The sequence below is a fragment of the Vitis riparia genome, chromosome 4 (genome assembly GCF_004353265.1).
Source record: "Vitis riparia cultivar Riparia Gloire de Montpellier isolate 1030 chromosome 4, EGFV_Vit.rip_1.0, whole genome shotgun sequence".
NCBI lineage: Eukaryota > Viridiplantae > Streptophyta > Magnoliopsida > Vitales > Vitaceae > Vitis > Vitis riparia.
The window spans coordinates 23,218,002-23,243,121 of record NC_048434.1 but is presented as its reverse complement, the minus strand read 5'-3'; the positions used below and the strand labels follow the sequence as shown (position 1 = coordinate 23,243,121).

The 25,120-nt window shown below is 34.5% G+C and overlaps 1 protein-coding gene across 1 annotated transcript; it reads right to left on the bottom strand.

Annotated features, from left to right (window-relative positions):
• Positions 1-18,979: 18,979 nt before the first annotated feature.
• LOC117913599 (transcription factor HEC3-like) lies at positions 18,980-20,149 on the bottom strand. The gene has a single exon (XM_034828610.1). The coding sequence runs from the start codon at positions 19,939-19,941 to the stop codon at positions 19,270-19,272; it is 672 nt and encodes a 223-aa protein (XP_034684501.1). The 5' UTR covers positions 19,942-20,149; the 3' UTR covers positions 18,980-19,269.
• Between the last annotated feature and the right edge of the window lie 4,971 nt (positions 20,150-25,120).

The following is a 25,120-nucleotide window of genomic DNA, read 5'->3' as shown; positions in this document are numbered from 1 at the left end:
TTGTTGTATGTAACTCTTGTGAATGAAACAAATGCTAAAAGACTATGGAATTAAGTGAAGGACCATGAACATACATGTGGACCAGCATTTTTGCACGTGCGTTCCTACTCAACTGGTAACACTTTCTTTTGATTTTTTTTTTTGAAAAAAACTAAATTTTATAAAATAAAAAAAATTGTATTTTTTGTAAAAAAACTTGGAATTGCCACTTACTTTTATTTATTTTTAAAGGGAAAATCAAGTAAGAACAAAACCCCTAAAATGACTAATGACTTTTGGAAAATCTGTCTGTGAAAAACTCGAGTCTGGGTTCGGGGATCATGTTACCTACTATGAAGGTACCTCAAAGAAGTAGCACTCTTTTAAGCTCTAAAATGGTCTCTACTAGCTGAGTTGAGGGAAATATGACAATTAGTCAGTTGATTGAAGATACCTAATAGGCTAAGGTTTTTAAAACTCTATTATTGCTAGCATTCCAAACAAGAATTCCAAACACAATCATAAAGAAATGATAGTATGCGTACTTGAACCGCAATTTAAGTGCTATCATAAGACATCAAAGTTAATTCAAACAACAATATATATAAAATATAACATGCATTCTCTTCTATTCACAAGATCAGACACTAATCAAAGCAATCTGAAACACAATCAAACATGAGGGTACTTTACACACAAAACATATCTATTAACAGAAATTAGAAGGATGAAAGGGGAAAGAGGTGTATCTTGATAGCATGCATAATTTACAAGGTGCTTCCAAAAATAGTAGAGTCAATGAGAACAAGAATAATGAAAAATAATAATGATAGTGAATCCTAATACACATTGCACATGCATAATTCAAATGAATAGCAAGAACTTAGCAAGATCGAATGACAAGGAAAAAATAAACTCAGAGATGTATATCTCATGCAATCAACAAAACAAGTCTTCATACATTGTCAAAAATTAGTTTGAGACCATAACTATCATATATGACATACATGAAGTTCAAGGTTAAAACTAAACTAATGTACAAGAGAGTTAAAAAAATAAAAATTAGCAACCATGACAGGACAAGAGGCAAAGGGGCAGAATAATAACTTATACAAGAAAAATCATAATTCAATACCTAGAGGCATTATTTGATCATGGAATGAATTATAAAGCATCCTAATTATGTCTATATACAATACTAGAGCCAAAGTCGAGCCAAGATAAGTTAAACAATTCCCAAAATAAATAACAATATCAAGCAAAGTACAAGATCATCAGCATGTAGTCAGAATAGGGAGCATCACAAAACAAATCCTAAAAAAAATATCTTAAAGTGGAATTTAATTACAAAAATTTTCAAGAAACATCTTCTACACGTCTAAAACAACATACAAAAGCTCAAACACTCGTTCAAATCATAGATTTAAGCAAAAACACCCAAAAGTTCATGAACATCCAACATTAGGCATAAAATAGTAACCATTGTAAACTGAATTTTAAAAAAATAATACCTAGAGGCCTAAATTCATACATAAAATCACACAAGTCACTTAAGATGTCAGATTGTACAAAAAATTAATCCAAGGGCAAAAAACATTCATAAAAATTTTTAGAATACTATAATTTATTAGTATTCTAGATTCAGTCATGTGCGGTGAATGAGAATTTGAAAAATCATATTTTCCTCAAGAAAACGTATTTTTTTTAAAAAATATTTTATGTGTCAAAAGTCAATAATACGGGAAAAATATTCATTTAAATTAAAATATCAAAAAAATAATTTAATTTTGCAAAGTGCTTTTGAGTGTACAGAAGTTGGCCTAAAAAGTACATGCTGAAAGAGATGATCATAATTCGACTATAAGAAAAGATTTTTTACTCAAATAACATTCCAGAATTAAGTTTGAGAAGTAAAGAACATCGTACGATTTTTGGATTTTTTTTTTTAAAATACTTTAAAATTATCAAAATGAATTTTAAAACTAAAGGGTCAGTAGTAGAATGGAAGCTGACAACAAAGATGAGTTTTGAAAACTCTTTCATATAGGGGTTCCATCAAGTCCCCATTCAATATCCATAAGTTTCGCCTATGTATTCCCATTAGTTTGGAAGCACAAGTTCAAACCTATGTGAATAAAAAAAACACAAGTTTGAAAAACTAAGAAAAAAAGAATGCAACTTTGATAAAACTGAGTTGCATATTTTCTAAAAAGAAAGTGAGATCTTTGCCTTATAACCTAAAATGATTTTTTTTAAATAATAAATAATTTAAATTCTTTTGAAAATGATTTTAGGAAAAAAAAAAAGAAAGAAAGAACCATGTGATTTGATAAACCCAAAACATTGGATACAAAATAAGGATTTTTCTATTTATAAATTAAAACAATTTTGAAAATAAAAGAAATATCAAATTGGATTCTCTTTTTGGCCACCTTTCATTATGATCAAGGAGCCATATCCATGTTGGAAAAAACTTCATTTTTGATTAAAGAAAAACAAAAACCTTTTTATCTTGACTCAAAAGAATTATTTTATTTGAATCAATCAAATTTTAAAAAACCAATTGTGGACCCGCATTTTTCACGTGCGTCCCCACTCGATCGGCGAGACTCGCTTTTTATTAGTGAAAAATTAATTTTAGAAAAGTTGGAGTCACCATCTATTTTATTTTTATTTTAAAGGGAAAATAAAATAAGAAAGAAAAACCTTAAAAAGTGACTCCATGGTTTTGGAAAAAAACATGTTTTTGGGAAACCTGAGTCTAGGTTTGGGGATCAGGTTACTTATTGGGAAGGTACCTCTAGGAGGTAACACCCCTCTAAGCCCTAAAGAGGTCTTTACTAACTAAGTTGAGGGAAATAGAGCGATTAAACGGTTAATCATGAATACCTTAGTAGGCTAGGTGATTTCGAAAAAATAGCACGGCTTAATAGGAAAACCAATCACAATCATGAAGAAGATTTAGGGTATGTACCTGGACTGCTTCTTAAGCGCTATCACAAGACATCAAAGATTAGTTTGAAAATATGACGCATAATATACATTTTTATCAAAGATGATCAAACAAGCATCAAGGCAATCAATTAAGGCATCAAACATGGATATGGCTCATGATAACATACACATTCATAGAATTTTAGAGTTTGAGGGCAAGAAGAGCGTACCCGGATAGCAAGCTAATACTCCTCTATGAGAAACAAGTTTGCTTAGTAACAAGTGCGAAATAATCTCAATGCCACAAAGAGGAATCACAATCAATCAAATACCAAGCAAACAATATTGATGAGAATATCATGAATGTCAGGCCCCCACCAAAGCCCTAATTGCTTTTGCATGAATCGGTTCAGTGAATTCCATTGTTTGGAATCATGAAAGTTATTCATGCTTGTGAAAAATCAAGAAGATCTAGAAAATGGTTGAAAGTCAAAGAAAATAGTGAAAGTGCATGCCGAGAGGAAAAATGGCAGCAAGGGATTATTAAATATGGGTTTTTTAATGCTGAGAATATTTAGTTGAAAAATGATTCAAAAAATCTATTTAAAAACAATAAATTCTCAATCAAAGAAGCAAATAGAGGAGGAGGTGGAACGTCGGCCGGACAGAATTCCGGCTGTGAGATATCTGGAGAAGGTTGAACGTCGGTCGGATAGAATTCCAGATGCGAGATATCCGGAGAAGGTGGAATGTTGGCCGGACATTCCAGATGTGAGATATCCGGAGAAGGTGGAACGTCGGTTGGACAGAATTCCGAATGTGAGATATTCGAAGAAGGTGGAACGTTGGCCGAACAGAATTCTGGATGTGAGATATCCAGAGAAGGTGGAATGTTGGCCAGACAGAATTCCGGATGTGAGATATCCGGAGAAGGTGGAACGTCGGTGGACAAAATTCCGGATGTGAGATATCCGGAGAAGGTGGAATGTCGGCAGACAGAATTTCGGATGTGAGATATCCGGAGAAGGTGGAACGTCAGCGGACAGAATTTCGGATGTGAGATATCCGGAAAAAGTGGAACGTTGGCCGGACATAATTCCGGATGTGAGATATCCGGAGAAGGTGGAACGTTGGCGGACAGAATTCCGGATGTGAGATATCCGGAGAAGGTGGAATGTCGGCGGACAGAATTCCGGATGTGAGATATCTGGAGAAGGAAAGAGTAGAAGATGTTGATCAGTAAGCATATATAACCCCACTTCAAGTATTAATCCATGGGTTAAGAGCGGAGGGAACTATGCAGAATAGGATTTAGACGAAAAAAACCGAGCGTGATAACATTCAAGCATGGAGTTCTATATTTCCAAAGACATCAATGACATATAAAATAATCAAAATCGAATCAAGGTGGAGTAGTAAACGACCAATCCCAGCAGAACAACTTGTGACCCTTTCCGTCCACACCAAACAACAAGACATTGAATATTTCTAAATGACCAAAATGGAGAAATCAAATATGGGTCAGAACACCCAGAGTAACCAGAAGCATACCTGGACAAAGTCGGCTGCAATTGCTCTTTTTCCACCCTCGTGCCCTTTTCTGCCCTTGACAATCAAAGAATCCCCCCCTCTTCTTTTTCTTCCTCTCTCACGTATATATATTAGCCTTCCTAAAGAACCCCCAACTTTCGCTGGAGGAAAAAAAATCCCCTCATTTCTTCTTTTTTTAAATCTACTTTCCTTTCTTATTTTCTTCCCTTTTATAACCGATTCCCCCATAGAAATAATATATGTGCTATCCTTCTAAAAAAACAAAATCTTTTTTTTTTTTTTTTAAAAAAAAAATTATGTTGACTCTCATTCCAAATAGATGGCGGCCCGTTTCCTCATGCCCAAAAGCCAAGAAATATGATTTAGAAAACTTGTAATAAGATAAAATAAAATAAAATAAAATAAAAAATAATAAAGAAATCCATATAAGCCACACAAGTCATGTAGGCCATGTAATCATGCAAGTCATATAAAAAGTGGGTTTAAAAGTGCTAAAGTGGACCTAAGTGAACTAAGCCCAATGAAGTATCTAAGTGGGCCTAAGGCGTTTAGGAAAGTGTCTAAGTCTAAATTAGGGGTGCCGAGGTCATAATAAGGGGTTAGGCAATCCCTCAATCAGAGTCTCCGAGGTGGTTCAAGAAAGGTAAGTAATGTGAGTAGATATGGGCCACCAAGGAGCTTCTATAAAGTATCGAATAAGTATCTAATAAGACATGTGCTGGGAGGACAAAATTGAGGGTCTACACCAATAGATAGGATTCGATTAAAACAATTATTATTCACGTTAACTAAAATTGTAAAGTGAATAACTAAGATTCAATCAAGATGACTACTAATGAACTCAAACTACAAATTAAATATTGTGGAGTCAAACAAATTGATAGCCAAAATTCTGAAAAAAAAAAAATTAAATTAGGATAGGGTTTAATCGAAGATAAAAATAGTGAACTCAACATATAAATTACATACCATGGAACCTCTTACTAAAATTTCCTAAGGCAATTAAGCTGAGATAGAATTTAATCAAATGACAAAACTAGAAGAAAGAATTTGTTCATATGGGATTGATTACTTAATAAATCGAAATGACTAGAATATAATAACATGGAATTAATTTAACTAAGAAACTAGAATTCTAAATGCTCAAGAATTAATGAGACTAATAAATAAATAAAAGTAAAGTTATCAACTTGAAAACACAAATATAATGACATGGAATTAATTAGGCTAAGAAACTAAAGCTCTAAAACACTCGAATTGAACATTTATGGATCAAAATTAAAATTGTCATATTTAAAACATGAGAACAATGACTTGCAATTGACTAAATTAATTAACTAAAACTCTAAAAAAAAACTCAACTAAATGTATTATGGATCAAAATTAAAATGACTAAACTTGAAAACACAAAAACAATAACATGTAATAAACTAAATTAATTAACTAAAAATTCTAAAGCAATTACAAATTAAATATTGATGGAACACAATTAAAAAAATAACAAACTTGAAACACAAAAAAAATGACTTAATTGACTAAATTAATTAACTAAAACTCTAAAAAACACTCAACTAAATATTTAATGGATCAAAATTAAAATTATTGAACTTGGAACATGAAAATTAGAACATGTGATTAACTAATTGATTAACTAAAATTCTAAACAAATATAAAATAAATATTAATGGAACAAAGGCTAAAAAAAATTAACAAACTTCGAAACACGAAAATTAGAACATGTGATTAACTAAATTAATTAACTAAAACTCTAAACCGATTACAAAATAAAAATTGATGGATCAAAGATTAAAAATTAACAAACTTGGAACATAAAAATTTTAATATGAGATTGACTAAATTAGTTAACTAAAATTCTAAAACAATTACAAACTAAAAATAAAATAAAATCAAAATAACAAAGTTTGCAATTTTGAAACTTATCTTAGCATGCGTGTTTCCCTTATAGCCCACTATGTGTGTGATGTGCACAAAGTGACCACTTCCTATTTTCATGCATGTAAGTTGCTCTCTTGGTGCATGTGACATCCCTTTCAAAGTGACCTGCTGCATGTGCATGTTAAAGATGCAACCATGCCTTCCAAAAAAAAATTGAGTGGTACATTGAGTTGATCCTCTCAGGATGGTGCGGCCTATGGAGATCAAAATCTGGATGTCTGCCCGCATGTGAAGAGTCTTTTCCAATGAATCTTCTACAGTTGCTCATGGAGATTCCATCTGGAATGGTGCATGTTGGAGTATATCTCCTTCAAGATAGCTATCTCCTCCCCTTAAATAGTGGATTGTGCAATGGTGCGTGATCAATCCATCCCCAAGATGCAACCCATATGTAAAGTGAATGCAGCAGTGGACTATTTGCAAAGATCACTCGAAAGAATTCCCAAAGTGGCCTTCTATTGGTGCGTGTCGTTTCGGAGAATAATCACCAACTGTGTGTGCTATAGGATGATCTAGTGCTTTCTCATGCCTTGCTAAGTGGTAGCTCACCTCCTTTGTGCATGCTTCTTTAGAGAGGATTTTCAATGGTGCGATTGTGCTATTTTCCAAGGGTAGTCGTGGTGGATTTTCCTTCATTTCCAAGTGGACTGTGTTATCCCTTTTTGGATGATCGTGGAGAGTCTTTTCAATGGGTCCTCTCCGGATTTCTGTGGGTCAAATTTGTTGAAACCACTTTGTAAAAGAGACACACAGAGGAGAAATTTTTTTTTTATTGAAATGGTGATAATCTAAACTTCACCTGATACAAGCCTTTTATAGGCAAAACCATCAACAAAAATAGAAACACTAAAAAATAGGAATAGAAAGATAACCAGTTACTCTAAACGTGCTGCAACAACCTCCCTAAGACTCGGACAATTCCTAATTTATTGAAAAACTTAACAGAGGCATATTTTTAAAAAAACAAACTTGACTTGTTCAATACATCATCTCAGTCACATGCTGATGTTGATAACTTTAACACTCTCCCTCAACATCAGCTTCCAAAATCTTTACCATACCGAGCTGATGACAAAAGCTTTCAAACTTGCTACCACTCAAACCTTTTGTGAATAAGTCTACAACTTGGTCTTCTGACTTAATCTGCTTCAGCTCAACCTCTTCTTCCAGGACCTTTTCCCTAATAAAATGATAATGCACTTCCACATGTTTTGTTCTTGCATGAAAGACTGGATTCTCTGCCAAACGAACTGCCGACTGGTTGTCACAGTACAATGGAACTGCATAGTCCACTAGTTGATGTAGATCATTCATCAGCTGTATAAGCCACGTACTTTCTTGAGCTGCCATTGCTGCTGCTCGGTACTCTGCCTCCGTTGTTGATAGAGATACTGTTGGTTGTCTCTTGCTACACCAAGAAATTGCTCCTGATCCAAGCATAAACACATACCCGGTAGTTGATCTGCGGGTGTCGTGATCTCCTGCATAATCAGCATCACAATAGCCAACTAGCTTGCAATCTTCACCTTTCTTGTACAACAGACCATAATCAATTGTACCCTTCACATGTCTCAAAATTAGTCGAACTGCTTCCAGATGAGGCTTCTTTGGTTTTTGCATGTATCGACTCATCACACCAACTGCATAAGAGATATCAGGTCTAGTTAAAGTTAAATAAAGCAAACTACCCACCAATTGTCGATACATTGTTGCATCTTTCAAGTCTTTGCCTTCGTGTTCACACATCTTGGCATTTGGTTCCATTGGTGTTGAGATTGGCTTACATTCGAGCATCCCGAACTTTTTCAACAAATCTTTGGCATATTTTTGTTGACAGAGAAATATCCCTTCGTGTGTACGATCCACCTCTAGCCCAAGAAAGTGCTTAAGTTGTCCAAGTTCTTTCATCTCGAAACGAACTGACAAGTTCTCCTTTGTTCGGCAAATTTCTTCAACATCATCTCTAGTGATGATTAGATCATCTACGTATACAAGTACGATAGCTAACTTTCCTCCATTAGCTTTGACAAACAAGCTAGAATCTGCAGGTGTTACTGAATACCCACTTTGAGTTAGAAATTCAGCAATCTTACCATACCATGCTCTGGGTGCTTGTTTCAATCCGTAGAGTGTCTTCCGCAACTTACATACATATTCAGGATGACCTTGACTTTGAAAGCCCATCGGTTGATTCATATAGATCTCCCGATCCAACTCTCCATGCAAGAATGCATTCTTTACATCCATCTGCCACAAGTCCCAATCTTTGTTAGCTGCAAGTGCAGGTAAGACTCGTACAGTTGTAAGTTTTGCAACTGGACTAAACGTTTCATCATAGTCTAGTCCATATTGTTGAGAGAATCCTCGAGCTACCAAAGGAGCCTTGTGTCTTTCTATTGATCCATCTGTGCGACGTTTTATCTTATAAACCCATTTGCAGGAAATAGGCTCTACATCTCTTGGCTTGGGCACGAGCTCCCAAGTCTGATTTCGTTTTAATGCTGCAATTTCCTCTTTCATAGCTTTACTCCAGTTTGGATTCTGAAATGCTTCTGCAAATGTCTCTGGTTCTTTTGCATTTGCATATTCTACTATGGCAACATTGGCATATTTGGGATTTGGCTTCTTGGTTCTTGCTGATCTTCTAAGTGGAATTGGTGCTTCTGTTTCACTAGGCTCACCTTCTTCTCTTGGTTGTCCATGCACACCAGTTTGCTAAGGACTTTGAGTTTTGTCATCTCCGATATCACCATCGGCTGCATTTTCAGCTTCACCTAAGCTTAGTTGGATTCGAGTAGATTGCAACTCATCCTTAAAAACATCTGAATCTGGTAATATTTCCTTTTTTGAGGACCACCATGAAGATGATTCATCAAACACCACATTCCGGGATGTGTAACACTTTCCAGTTGTAGGATCGCAGCATCTCCATCCTTTTCGTTGACTATCGTATCCTACAAAGACACACCTAACAGCCTTCTTGTCCATCTTGCTGCGTAGATGATTAGGTACAAAGACATAGCAAACACATCCGAAAACTCGAAAATAACTAACTGTAGGCTTTATGTTCCACAATTTTTCAAAGGGTGATGAAAAATTTAACCTTTGTTGAGGAAGCCTATTGATCACGAAAGCTGCAGTCTTCATTGCTTCTGCCCAAAACTGTCCTGGAACATTCTTTGCATGAAGCATACTTCTACAGATTTCTGCTAGGTGCCTGTTCTTTCTTTCTGCTACGCCGTTTTGCTGCGGAGTGTTGGCACATGTGAACTGATGGCGTACTCGGCATTCTCGGAGGAAGTAAAAAAACTCATCTGAGGTATACTCTCCTCCATTGTCAGTACGCAGACAAAGGATTCTTTTATCAACCTCTGCTTCCGTCATTTCCTTGAATTCTTTAAACTTTGAGAAAGTTTCAGATTTTTCTTTCATAAAGTACACCCACACATACCTGGAAAAATCATCAATAAAGGTCACCATGTATTTCATCCCACTAAGAGAGGCTTGCTTAACAGGTCCAAACACATCAGAGTGAATTAGCTCTAATGGCCCCTTTGCTTTCCATTTTGACTCTTCATACGACAACTGATGCGCTTTGCCGTACTGGCATCCTACGCAGATTGTATCTTTTCTCACTTCAAGTTGTGGAAGTCCCTTCAGCATTGACTTTCTCATCATCACAGTTAGTTTGGAATAACTAACGTGACTTAATCGCATATGCCATAAATCGGTTGTCTCGTTCTTTCTGGTCTTGTCTACATATGCGGTTTCTGCAGACATCACATAGACTGACTCTAGTCTCCGTCCCTTTATCACCGGCTCTTCCATAATCTCAAGGTCACGATAAACTTTCACATCTTGAGGGCCAAATAGAACAGAATGGCCTGAAGACGTTAATTGTGCTACCGAGAGAAGATTTTTCTTCATACCTGGGACGTGATAGACATTTTGAAGCGACACATCATTAGTATTATATTGGGAAGAGACTACCGTATTACCAATGTGAGCTATTGGTAGTTTTGAGTTGTTCGTAGTGACTACCATATGTCTTCCCTTGTACTCCGACAAATCCTGCAGCTTTTCTTTATCACCCGTCATATGATTTGAGCAGCCTGAGTCAATGATCCAAACCTTCTCATAATCAATTTGTTCAGACGATGTTGCTATAAAAGCTGATTCTCCTATTGCAGCAAAAAGTGCATGAGCGTCCCACTCATCTTCGCTTTTGGAAGTAGCAGCATTACTTTCCACAAGCCCTTTTTTCAACCAACAATCTTTTGCCATGTGACCCTTCTTTCCGCAATTGTAGCACTTCCTTTCAAATTTTTTTTTCTGGTGCTAGGATTCTTCGAATCTCCCTCAATACGAGCGCTCCTTTCACCTTGACTACACTTTGCCTTGTCCTCATTCTTTTTAGTTCTTCTGACGGTGTGCTGCTTGGAATTCCACCCGCCTTTGTGGGCATAAAGCGCTTCCTCTTCACCCTTGAGTGAAACTCCTCCCATTTGTTTAGCCAAGGCTTCTTGACCAGCAAGCAAATTCTCAAACTCAACAAGTGATGGTTGATTTTGCCATCCCTGTATAGCAGCAACAAAACCTCTAAATTCTAGTCTCAAACCATGGATGATTATTCTCTTCATCCTGGTTTCACCGATTGGGGCTTCTAGATCCAACTCGGAAATTTCCCGACATAACGTCTTCACCTTGTGAAAGTACTGAGCGATCGTCAAGTCACGCTGTGCTATCGACAACAACTCGCTCTCTAGAAGTTGGAGCCTTGTGTCATTCTTCTTTGAGAACAGCTTGGTGAACGTATTCCAAGCTTCGTAAGGGGTTTTGGCATCTCGAATGTGTTCTAGCACATCTTCTCCGATCGTTGTCTTCAAAGCAAACATCCCTTTACCCGCTTTTATTTTCCATTTCCGCAGTATACCATTCGCATCCTCAACCTCCGGTTGAGTAATTTCGCTTCCGTTCACAACCTCCCACAAGTCTTGGCCTTGCATGTACGACATCATGCATGTTGACCAAGTATTGTAATTTTGGTTGTTGAGCTTTTTTATTCCGCCAATGACTTGAAGATCACCCATTTCACTCTTTCTTTTCCTCACGTGTTTGACTCTCAAACACTCTCTGAAATCCCTCTTCAACCTGGCTCTGATACCAAATGTTGAAACCACTTTGTAAAAGAGACACACAGAAGAGAATTTTTTTTTTATTGAAATGGTGATAATCTAAACTTCACCTGATACAAGCCTTTTATAGGCAAAACCATCAACAGAAATAGAAACACTAAAAAATAGGAATCAAAAAGATAACCAGTTACTCTAAACGTGCTGCAACAACCTCCCTAAGACTCGGACAATTCCTAATTTATTGAAAAACTAAACAGAGGCATATTTTAAAAAAAACAAACTTGACTTGTTCAATACATCCTCTCAGTCACATGCTGATGTTGATAACTTTAACAAAATCCTCCTCAAAATCCTTGTTCAGAACGCTTGATATTTCTCTAAAAATGTCACTCACCAGAATGCTCAAAATCTCCCCCTCATCTCAAGCATATCAGAGCACAAACCAAAAGATATGCCAGAAACAGAGACACAGATTTGATATCCAATACGTAGATGAATGGCCCGAAACAAAGCATGATAAAAAAACAAACAAAAAAGAGACTCCGTAAGTGGAAATTCATTTCATTCTAAAATCAATGGGCTCCAAGATCAATGGTACAACTGAAACTATATCCAAGTTTATCCTCAAATGAAAATCGAAAGAAAATGAGAAAAAAGGCAGAGCAATATCACATCCATACCCAGACAATCAAACTGTGATGTACAACAAGAAAGAATGAAGAACAAAGTGACAACATAACTCTCAACAAACATACTTGAAAGTGCTCCCCTTTAGCAAGATTTGTTAGGCTTCTCGTCTCTGTCTTTCTTCCTCTAAAAAAAAACTAAGGGCCTCCAGACATGTCTTCTTCTCTGCTTCTGTTTTTTTTCTCCTTCTCATAATCACCTTCTTTAAAAAAGCCTCTCCCCGTTCTCCAAAGACCAACTTCTCAATTCCAAAAACCTCTTTCCACCTTTTCGTTTTCTTTCTCAAAATCCTCATTTTTCTTTAAAAATCTGTTGTTCCCCACTTCTGCAAACTCTCCTTCCCAACGTGGACTATTGCTTCCCTTTCCAAAGTTCCTTTTCCCAACCTCCTTCAATCCCACTTCAACTCCTCAAAGCACCTGAATTTTTTTTTCTTTTTTTTTTTCCAAAAAAAATAAACTTTAGTAGATAAAAAAAGGAAAAAAAGAAAAAGGAATCAATATGCCTATGTGTATAATTTACAAAATTATTAGACTAAATAAAATCATTTCACAAGAATATTAAATTAAAAAAAAACATTTTATGAAATTGTTAAATTAAATAAGAGAATTTTTTAACAATTATAAAATAAAAGCATTTTTCAAAAGTGTTCAAATAGAAAAACATTCTTCAAAAGTATTAGTTTAAATAAAAGTATCTTTCAAAATTATTAAATTAAAATAAAGTTTTTTTTTCAAAAAGTATTAAATTAAAGAAAAGATTTTTATGAAATTATTTAGACTAAATAGGAGCATTTTACTAAATTATTAAATTAAATACATGAATAAGATAAAAAAGTACTAAAGAAAAAAATGATAAAATAATAGAAAAATAACATAAAGAAAATAAATAAATAAAATGATAGATAAAATAAAAATAAAGAGTAATAATAACAAAAAAAAAGTCATGCAACCATACAAAAAAAGTCATGTAAGTCATGCAAGCCATGCAAGAAATGCCTAAGGTGGGCCAAGTAAAACTAAGTAGGCCTAAGTGGGTTAAGTGTGTCTAAGTGGGCCTAGATCTGTTCAAATGGGCCTAGGTGGGTGTGGTGTGCCTAAGATGGGTCAAGGTGTTCCTAAGGGCCTTGGCGAGCCTAAGTGCCTAAGTGACCTAACTAACTTGAAGGATTAAGTACTCAAGTGCTACTCTTAGCGCTTAAGCACTCCATCCAACGCTACTTTCTCTCGAGCATTGAAACTATGAATAAAGGTAATGTAGAGCATCTCTATATTACTTCAATTATTTATGGATAAAAACATCTATTAGAGAAGTTCCTTGCTTTTTCTTGTGAGTTCTATTAACAACCATTAGACCTGTTGAATCATATGTTGTAATACATTAGAAATTCTATGACTTAAATACCTTTATGAATTGGTATGAATGACTTGGTTAGCTAAGGTTATTTATGATTTGTTGTATCATTTATAACTCTCATATTCACCATTTAAAGAGCCAAGAGATTTTTACATCTAATGACTACAATCGTGTTGCTTGTTCACAAGTTAAATTGATACAGAATGATCTTTGACCAAACTTATCTCAAAATCCCTAGCCCTTTTGGAAAGAATTCATGGAGATATATGAGGCCATATTTACCCTTCTTTTACCTTTTTGGAAAGAATTAATAGATGTCTCCACTAGGTGGTACGTTACCTTCGCAAGGTTACTATTTCAAATAATTTGTCTAAGAACATAATTTTTAGACTATCATATGAAGAACTTTGTCTTGATAATGCAGGTGGTTTTTCATTTCAAACATTTATGAATTATATGTCAATTGAAATTGTCACTAAGCATCATATTACTCATATTCAAACCAAATTAAAATGGTTCAGTCAAATTACTTATCAAACAACATTAATTCATTGCTTGATCATTGCTTCTAAAACCATAACTACCTCTTTCTACTTTGGTCTTGTCATACTTCATGCTAAAACCTCAATCTTTCTTCAGTCTTTGCTCACCACCTTTACAATTTGTACTTGGTCAACAACCAAAAGTTTATCACTTAAGAGTTTTTGGTTGTGATATCCATGTCCTTATTGCTCCTCTTCAAAGGACTAAGATGGGTCCTCAAAGGCATCTTGGAATTACATTGGTTTTGATTCTCTATTTATCATTCAATACTCGGAAACCTAAATAGATGACATTTCAACAACACATTTTGCCATTTTGGTGAGACAATTTTCCATTTTTAGGAAAAAGAAAGCTTGTTCTAGAAGAATGAGTGAAAATAATAAAAATACTTGGAAGACAACAATTTTGTCTCATCTTCATCCTCATATCAATCAATGTGAACTAAAAGTTCAAAATATTATTCACTTGTAAGGAATTGTGAATGAATTGCCAGATGTCTTGGCTAATATAAAGAAAATGACAAAGTAATATTCATAGACTGCAAACACTCCAACATGGATTGGTGTCATTGTAAATGAATCTAAAGCATGTTTGAAGCATGCTAGACCTGTTAGCTTAAAAGATATAGTTCATGGGAAAAGAAAAATATAAGGAAAACATATGAAAAATTTAGCACATTTGAAGAAGTTGATCCAAAAATGGGTTATAGAATTGATTGACCTTCTCAAGTTAATAATTAGATTAAAGCAATTTGGATGCATGTGGTATAATCGTCTTAGCAAGTATTTACCATAGGAAGGATATGTTGCTAATTTAATTTGCCAATGCACTTATAACTACACACACACACACATATAACTTGGTAGTGTGTATTGAATCCAATTGCAATGATTTTTATATAGATTAAAGCAATTTGGATGCATGTGGTATAATCATCTTAGCAAGTAGTTAACATAGGAAGGATATGTTGCTAATTTAATTTGCTCATGCATTTTTATTAAAGAAAATTAAAATTAAAATTTGTAATACTTGCAGTATATGTGGATGATTTGAATATTGTGGGAACTTCTAAAACTTAAAAAAATTGCTAATTATTTGAAGAATAAATTTGAAATGAAAGATCTTGGACAAACAAAATTCTATCTTGGCTTACAATCAAACACTGTCTAAAGGAATGTTAGTTCATCAATTAACATGTATAAAGAAAGTCTTAAAGTACTTTCATATGAAAAAAAAAAATCATATCCACTAAATTCTCAAATGATAGTTCATTCACTTGAAGTGAAAAATAACCCTTTTCATCTTAAAAAAGATAACAAAGAACTACTTGGTCCAAAAGTACCTTATCTTAATGTTATTGGTGTATTGATGTATTTTACAAATTGTAAACAACCATTTATAACATTCTCTATCAACTTTCCTGCAAACTATAGTTTCACACCAACTTGAAGATATTAAAATGAGGTCAAGCATATATTACAATATCTACATGGAATAATCAATATATGTTTATTTTATATGAAAACATGAAAATCTTAGTTGTTTGGATATGCATATGTTGAATGTCTTTCAGATCTCTATAAAGCTCGATCTCAAACAGGGTATGTATTTATCTATGATGGTACAATGATATCTTATAGATCGGTTAAGTGAACAACCGCCTTTTCAAATTATTTAGAGATACTTGTAATTCATGAAGCAAGTGGTGGATGTGAATGACTTAGATCAATGATTCAAAATATTTTAGAATCATGTGGACTATCCCTTCTAAAAGATAATTCGACCAAGTCATATGAAGATTATACTACTTGTATTACACAACCAAAATGATGATTTATAAAAGGTAATAAAACTAAACATATCTTCTCTAAGTTCTTCTATACTACCTTTAATAAAATTGTGAAATAGATTCTATAGGTCTAGTCATATGATAACCTAGCAGATGTATTACAAAAGTATTACTATCTACTACACTAAAAAAGTTAAAATACAACAATGAAATGCGACACTTAAGAAATCTACAAACTGAACCATTGAATAAAGTATAATCATGTTTACATGGGGGTGGGGGGAGAATATTGATATGGATGCATCATACTCTTTTTTTTCTTTCTTTCATCTAGATTTTGTTCTACTAGGTTTTACTAAAAGGGTTTTCAATGAGATAGTCTTAATGGTCAAATCACTTAAAGAATATTGTACTATTTATCCTTCACTAAGGTTTTTCCCACAAGATTTTTCCTTACAAGGTCTAAATGAAACATATTTTTATGATCATCTAAAAGAGGATGTTATGAAATAAGAAGGTTTTTTTATTTTATTTTATTTTTTTATGAGAATTTGTTAAGATACGAGAACTTGTGGATGATCATAAGTAACTAGTTTATGATGTAAATGACTAATACAAATGTTGATGTAAATCTCTTCCTAACTTTCTATAAAAGGGAGACCTATTAATGAAATAAGAAACCATTCTTATAAATTTCAACATTCCAATTTCTCTCTTCTTATTTCTTTCTTCTTTTAATTGCTTTATTCTACAACTGTTATAAAAATTTAAAATACAATAATAGAATTTTTTAATCACATAATTTTTGGGACACCATTTTTTATCCAACATGTGTTTAATTTAAATTCACAAGGGGTCTTATGAAAATCTAATTCAAAGATATATTTTAAAAGATCATAATACGAGAGAAAATACAAACACATTTAAAGTGAGAAATATGTTTGATTGGTTTGGCATCAAGCCCTCAGATTCTTCAATCAGCAAATGAATCTGTCTGATTAAAGAGATTAGTCCACAACTTCTCCTAATATTGCATTCTTGAATATGAAGTTGAAAAGAATCATCACTGCTACCACCACTGCCTTTGGGCATGAAGTGAAAATAGTTTGCACGAGTGAAGATGATCTCCACCACACTTGATGTGAAAACTATGGTGTGGAGACTAATAACAGTATAGGCAAACCAGTGAAGAAACATCTGCCCAAAATCTACAAATTTTCATTAAGTCCTCTAATGAAATTGGGATGTTTGGAAGTTAAAAAAAAAAAAAAAAAAATTAGCATGGACGGTTGATTAACAGCAGGTGATGGACAATAGCTAGGGACTTCTTTCCTATACACACCCAAAGAGATTTTGATTATTTTATCTTTGAAAAGAACTTGAAAGGAAGAAGCTGAGAAATAAAAAGGATATATGGATCCTGGAGGCTCAGTAAGCTGTAGAAAAAAATTGGATGACAAGATCTGGCCAATAAGAAATAGAAACTAAGAAATGGAGAAAGAGATCAAAAAGGGTAACAATTGACAGGAGCCAATGGGGTATACAACCAGTGCAGTATTATTAGTATTTCCAATTTGGGTTGGAAGAATATTGCAGGCCCTCTCCCCCTTGCTAATTTTTCTTCCCACTTGGTCTTGCCACTCTCACCAGTGTTGGTCTGGTTTCTTCTCGATTGATAGCCCTTGCCTAGCATGATTTATGGTGTGATATCTTATCCATTTGACAATTCTAGATGGTTTGACATATGTATAATATATGCTGATCTTTGGCTTATTAGTGTCCAATATTTGAAGTTTATCATTGCTTTCTTGCTTGTTACAATTTCAGCTAGCAAACTTCTTTACTTGTCATTGCGTAACACTTTAGTACTTTGCTCTTACATGTTATTTCTTGTTGGACCAGTTTTCAGAGAACCTATTTACAAACACAATTTTTTTTCTTTATATATATATATATTAAAGCCTTGTAAACCTTCAGGAACCCTAAGATGCATCAAAATTCTAGGGGGAAAGAGAAAATGATGTTGAGAGAACACAGACAACTGATCATCTGGTTCAGTTATTTTGAGCTCAAGTCAAAGGGAGTTGGTTCCCAACTTTCTTACTTCTGGCATGCTCTCTCTCAAATCAATACAGTGAGAACAGTGATATATATGCATATAACATCTAAACCGTAAGGCAGTCATCTGGTTCATTATGTTAATTTTCACTCTCCTTTTTCTATAAAATTTTTATTGTTTATAAGCAAGGAATTAAAAAAAATACCCTTCGCCGATTTAAATCTAAACCATATAATGTGTATCTAGCTTGAATTTTATGCTCCAAATACATTTCACATATAGTTTTAAATTACTAAATGATGCATTCCATTTTTCACACTGTGATCATTAATTTAGAGATATAAGCTATATTAATTATGGTCTCCTCTTTGTGGTCTGCTTCTGCAATATGCTTGCACACTAAATTGTCACTGAGCAGATAGATCTAGCTTTTCTCATCTAATTAACAAAATTAGAAGCTCATCAATAATCTCTTTTCTGACATGTTTCATTCAATCATATCAAGTGCCACTAATTTCAACTTAAAGGAGTTTCCCATATCAACAGATTCACCACCACTCAATGACAGACGCCATACAGAAAAATAAAAGCCTTAAATAGTAATTTATGTTGAATTTATCTAGTTTTCGTTTTATGTATGAGAGGGTACAAAAGCCTGTAACTGCAGTCATGCTTAAGTTAATTATATTAAGGATAAACAACACATTTCGCCAAAGTAAATAATCAGCAAAATCATATGGTGGTGCAACCTTGCCATGCCTCTAGGGTTTCACTTGGGGCCCTTTAGGGCTTTCTTCTCCATGCTGTTTCTCCCATCATACATGGGGACACACCCCATAATAACATATGTAAACATGCATGTATGCATACATGTTGATATACATACATACATGCATACTTTATCATACATATATACATGCATAAGAAAGACAAATTTATTGAAGAGAGAGACAGAGCATAATGATATTCAATAGTTTCAGACGTCACAGTTTTATTCCCGGGAGAGAGCTGGCCAAACAAACTTTCCGGCCAACTCAGAAACTTGAAGGGCCTTATTATATATTATATATATGGATGTACGTAACCCAAGCTAACCGTTATGATTATTCCAATGCCCCTTTAGTCAACAATATCCTAACAACCTTGGGTTCACAGAAACCCCCTAAATTCACCCTTACACATTTCCCCTTAAACGTCACCACTACTCTACATTTCTTTCTACTGTTTGTTTTTCCAATTAAAAAACCAATTATCACTACCCCACTCTAATTACCTCATGGTTAAAGAGCTCTGAAGCTGAATCCGCCTCCGCCGGGTGCTTCCATTGATGATGAGGAGGTGGAACCAAGAAGTTTGGTTGATGTAACTGCCCAATCTGGGGTGGATAGGCAGGCCGTGACATCGGTATGTGATGGGTGATGATTGGATTGTAGCTGGCGAATTTGTCTCTTTAGGAACTTGACATAGCGGATGGCCTCATCTAACATTGAAGCTGTGTCCATTTTTGTTCCACCTGGGACGAGTCTTTGGAGAATCCGAATTTTCTCGCTGATCCTTTCTCTCCGGTGGCGTGCTGCTACACTCTGTGGATCATCACTGATTCTTACATTTCGCCTCTTAGGTTTCCGAATTGTGGCTGGATCGATGTCCACTGGCTGCATCGCTGCAATCTTGTACATCATCTCTTTCATGGCTCCTAGCTCTTCTTCTGGCTCCTCATCTTCTTCCAACAGATTTCCCATTTGATCACCAAGTAGAACCGAAGCGGATATTTGACTTGATGCTGCTGCTGCTGCTGTTATGTTGTGTGTTGGAAGAGGACAATTAGGCCAAACTGCATCAAAAGGAAGATGATGGTCATGGAGGATCTGCTCTTCCATAGCCAAGTCAACTTCCCAAGTATTGTTTGTGAAGTTACTGTGGTTGATGTCCACAAAAGTGTGTTTATCCATAGAAAAAAGAAGTGGGATTTGGATTTCTATACAAAAGGAAAAAGAAAGCAATCTATTTAAAGGTTCTTGTAGTGGTTCTCACTTCTAACACAAATTATATGGCATTACACATGCCATCCTTCTATAAAAACAAGCACAAAAGATCAAGGGTTTGGTGGATGTGGAAGAAAAGCCTCTCTAGGTTAGAAGGGGCTATGTGAGAGATACAGAGAGAGATTTGGTTGGGGCGGATTTTTTTTACTGAACTGGGCATGAAGCTACTGGCATAAAGAAGAAAAAAATAACCAGAGATTGGGTGGACCCACCACCTCAATTAGTGATCAAGGGATAAGATTTTTCTTCCTGTCTAGCAAAGTACTAGGCTAGGGCCATGAATTAAGAGAACCTAGAGAAGGCTTGCAGGCTCATATCTAGTTACATATAGATTTCTCTTTCCTTTTCTCTTTTTCTCTTCTTCTCTTCTTGCTTTTTATTTTTTTAAATTATTAACAGGCACTGCAAGTCTATGGCTTCTTCTTGACATCATATTCGTGATGATCTCAGTCTTTTGGAATGTAATTTCCTTCTCTAGCTATTTGTTCAGTCATCAATGTTTGGGCTCCTTGTGCTTCTGGGATGTGGAGTGATGGTTTGGTGGGCTTTTTCATAAAATACCTATTTAGCTCATCATTACATTATGCCAGGTTACCATTTCTGTATCTCTCATAAAATCAGAACATATGTGTTCATTTCTTAATATTATTATATACACTATCTAGAAATGCTAATGATCCAGGAGATATTTTCATGACCCTAGCAAAAGTAATGGAAATTAGAAGGCAAACAACCAAAAATAAGTTATATAATTGATAGGCCTGTTTTCATGTGGATAATCAGAAACCCGTTTTAAGGACACTCCAAATATGATTATCTTGAGGCAGCTTCACGAGTCACCTAACATAAATCATCACGAGGGCAAAAGTTTACTAAAACTAAATAACACTTGTTGCTTAATTAGTTTGTTGTTGCATATTAAGCTTCTGAGCTATCAATGAGGTTATAGAGCAAGACATTAAATTGAGTCCAGCTAGGGGTAATTAGGCTATTCTATCATTCGAATGGATGATGGATTAATGCAACTTTTAATCTTATTTGATATGGAAAACCCAATTTTTCTCCCTGAAAGCCATATCATGTTAATAAGGACTTTTATGACTACCCATGTTCTGAAACCTTGTTTACTGGATAATTAATTATTGCAATGGTTAGCTCAACAAACATCAATGCGCAAGATGCTCAATACATCGCTATCAATGACAGGAAATTAATCTTTCTCCATGTGGTCAATGCAGAACCGTGTAATTGAAGACTACGGATCCTTGAAAAAAGATGAGCTGATATGACATTATAAAAAAGCACTAGGTTTTCCAGATCAAAGCGTGTTAAATGAGCGCACAAGCCTGCGAAAAGCATAATCTCACATTGTCTGGTGTGTCTACATGATTGAATATGTTAGTTTTTGTATTAATTTAGTGGAAACATGTTTAAAGTGGTGTAATTTTAGTACACTTAGACAACCAAAAAACTGTATTAGGCCAAGTTTATTGGAATTTTTCAGCTTAAAGCAGCCTTATTAGGGTATGTAAGCATGATGATCAAAATGCATTTAGGGTTGAGCAACTCACACATACAACAGAACCATTTTGAGATTGTTCCTCTTTTGCTTATAGCTGATATTTAAAAGACACTTCCCCATTATATATGGACTGTGTATTGGATTATGGTGAGTTGGAAAGTGTCACATGACAGGCATATACAAGGACAGCTATCTATATGCAAGTTAATGCATGGATATGCACAACCGCATAGTATCTTCTCCCCAAAGACTAAATATTCTTCTTCCCAGTCATCGTTTAGAGAAAGAGGGAGATAGAGAATGTATCAACCTGAAATGTGAATAGCTTCACCTTAAACTGATTTCTTCTCCATCTTCCATTCTACCAACAAGAAAACTTGCTTGCCATCATGAGATAAAAAGTTGGTTGTTTTGTCAATGATGCTCTCATTGAAAAAGAAAATTAAGAAAAGAAAAGAAAAGAAAAAGGCCTTGATCTTCACAGTTCTGTTGACATATTTCTGATTCCTGAGGGGTACCTTCAATCATGAAACACTTGCACCTATTAGTAGAAAAGAAGTTAATTTGATCAGAGAATTGCATCACCGTCTGATCAAGATCAGATGGGGGTGCAAGTTTCTTAGGTCATCTTTTGTTCTCAAGTGCAATACATCTGGTTACTTCCATGCTAGCAATGTTATGATTCCAATTCTTGTATGCGCATGCATAAAGCAATCATTCGAGGGCTTCCCTGGTATATCTTAGGTCATGATCCGTATGAAATATTGATAAATGATCAATGCATGCACATGCACATATGCATGCATACATGCATATGTATCTACTTTGAGTTCATGTGGAGCTAGCAAAATCATGTCCACTACTCTTATACATGAACATTCATAGTCATTGTCCATGAGAAAAATCAAGATCCATGCATACCTGGAGAAGCACCATCACCCACTTACTATACATACATGAGGGACAGAAATCGGCTGATCAGGAAAAGTTTGGCTAAATGGAGTGACATTTACCATGTGCTATAACATATCTTTTTGCCTTCAAATGTGATCTTTTCCAATTGTCGGTTTTTATAGCTCGGCAAATCTCGCACTGAGATGGGCAGATCAAAAAATTGAATACCGCCCCATATATGCGTGTGCATTTACATGTATTGTTAGAAAACTGCAGCTATGACCTATAGACTATATATAGGAGCACCCATCATGGAATCAACGTATATAGGGGTAGATTTATGCATATGGTATGCAACTTCCTTGTTGAAATTGAAGTATAATTTCCACACACATAGCCTCTCTAGCCAAAGCCAAATCTTGGTTGTTCCATATCTCTCTATATGTCAATTAATTATGAGAAAATGTGTCATTAGAAATGAACAATCTCTTAAACCACCAATCCCATTTGAGCAATCATCCTCTAATGTATAGCCTAACAACTAAACTAAATTAGAATTCAAGTAAATGGACCATGACTGAATGTTCCACCCAGCGAAGTTCATTTCCAAGAAACTTTCCTAGCATGTAATATTGCAGTGAGTTGGAAAAAAAATGAGTTAACGTTAAACAAAGGAGTCCAGCATGAGTGGGTGAGCGGCCTCAGTAGCACTCAACTGGGTTTCAAAAACCATGGGAAATATCCCAACAAAATGGCTCCAATAACTGTCCAAATATACATAAAAGGGTGGAGTTGTACCCTCATCACAAAAGACTTACTTTATCAATAGTTGGTAAATAAGGAAGAACACGTTACGAGAAGGATCGAATCAGATCTGACAACACGTTCATTCGCTCCATTGAAAGAGGAGAAAAGAGGGTCATGAAATTCAAGGCCCGTGGCTGCTTAGAGTCAAAACTCAACAGTGACTTGTTTGGAGAGAGATGTTTGAAGTTTCCCATTTGGGAAAAAGGTAGAGAAAAGTGATTGCCTTGTCTGTTTGGGCTCAAAGTGGTCCATGGATAGCTCATTTTTCTGCAAGTAGAATTGTTAATTTTCATTGGGAAGATGCACCCCACTCCCTTCATTATTTTTTTGTATTTCCTTGTCTTTGGCGTTTAACGAAGGCATTAAAGGTCACTTCATTGAATGAAGGTACTGCACGGCATGCTTTTTTTCTGCCATTTATGGTTGCCATTCATCAAGTGTGCAAATTATTCATCTTCCACTCATTACTATACCCCTTTATATACTGGTAACGTTTTAATGGGATTCCTAATCCAAAATTTTCTTATATCCTCAATCATATCTCTCCCTTTGAATTTAGGTTTCTGGAATATTCAATTATCATTATTCAGTGCATGAGGCAAGATAGAGGGCTTCAGTTTGTCATGGAAAGTTAAGCGGGAAGTTATTTTTAAAAAAACATAACGGTCTCAAAATGTTTCTGATTCCCAAATCTTTTAACCAAAATTTAAAATGGAAAATTTTGTAAACGTATAACGGGTTAGGTAAATAATTCCCAACACTTTTCAATGTATACCATAAAGATTAGTTGATGATCACTAGTCCAAGGTCAATGATAGCTTTATCAAGATTCAAATGCTATGTTAGATTGCAAAAAATATTTAAGGAAAGTAATTTTATCATGTTTGATTTTATTATAAAAATATAATTATTCATTTTCAAATTATCTATAGAGTTGAAAAAGTATAAGTGAAATGAATTTAAGTAATCCATACAAATAATTTAGTAAGTCAAGTTTCCTTCGAATTTTTTTTCCTCAAGGTTGATTCCTAGGAAAGTATTAAAGAGAAAAAAAACTTAATAAATGATTTTTATCCAGATTCAAATGCTATGCTAGGTTCCAAAAAAGATTTAAGGAAAGTAATTTTATCACGTTTGATTTTACTATAAGAAATATGATTATTTATTTGCAAATTATTTATAGAATTGAAAAAATATAAGTGAAATGAATTTTAAGTAATCTACACAAATAATTTAGTAAGTCAAGTTTCCTTCGTATTTTGTTTTCCTCTTCTTTGTGTTATGGTTGATTACGAGGAAAGTATTAAGGAAAAAAATACTTAAAAATATATTTTTTTTAATGATTTTTCTATACCTTGGGGATTCCTTCTCATTCCGTCTATTTTGCTAGCTGGTGTCGCCTTCTCTCTTACTTATCTATTCCCATCCATCTTTACCTCTCCTACTCCACTACTTCCCTCCTTCAAAGCGTGATTAATGCGCCTTAAACCTCTCTCTTGAAAAAGAGCATTTTAGAGTTGAGCCTTAGCACGTGAACCCATAGTAACAGGGCCTTTCTTCTTTTCAAAAAAGCTTATGAATTATCATCCGTAGACGCAGAAATAAAATCTTGGTATTGACTTATTTTAAATTTAAAAGAGATTGCTTAGACAAATCTTTTTGTTTGAGGCCACTGTTCCCCACCTTTCCAATTCTTACTCATAACCCCTTTGTATTGAAAAATCAATTAATAGCTTATATATTTTTAAATTATTTAATATTTGAATAAAAAGTTAAAATAATTAAAATAAGTTTAAAATAAAAAATAAAAATAATTAAACTTTAAATCTTTTCTTTATATATATATATATATATATATATATA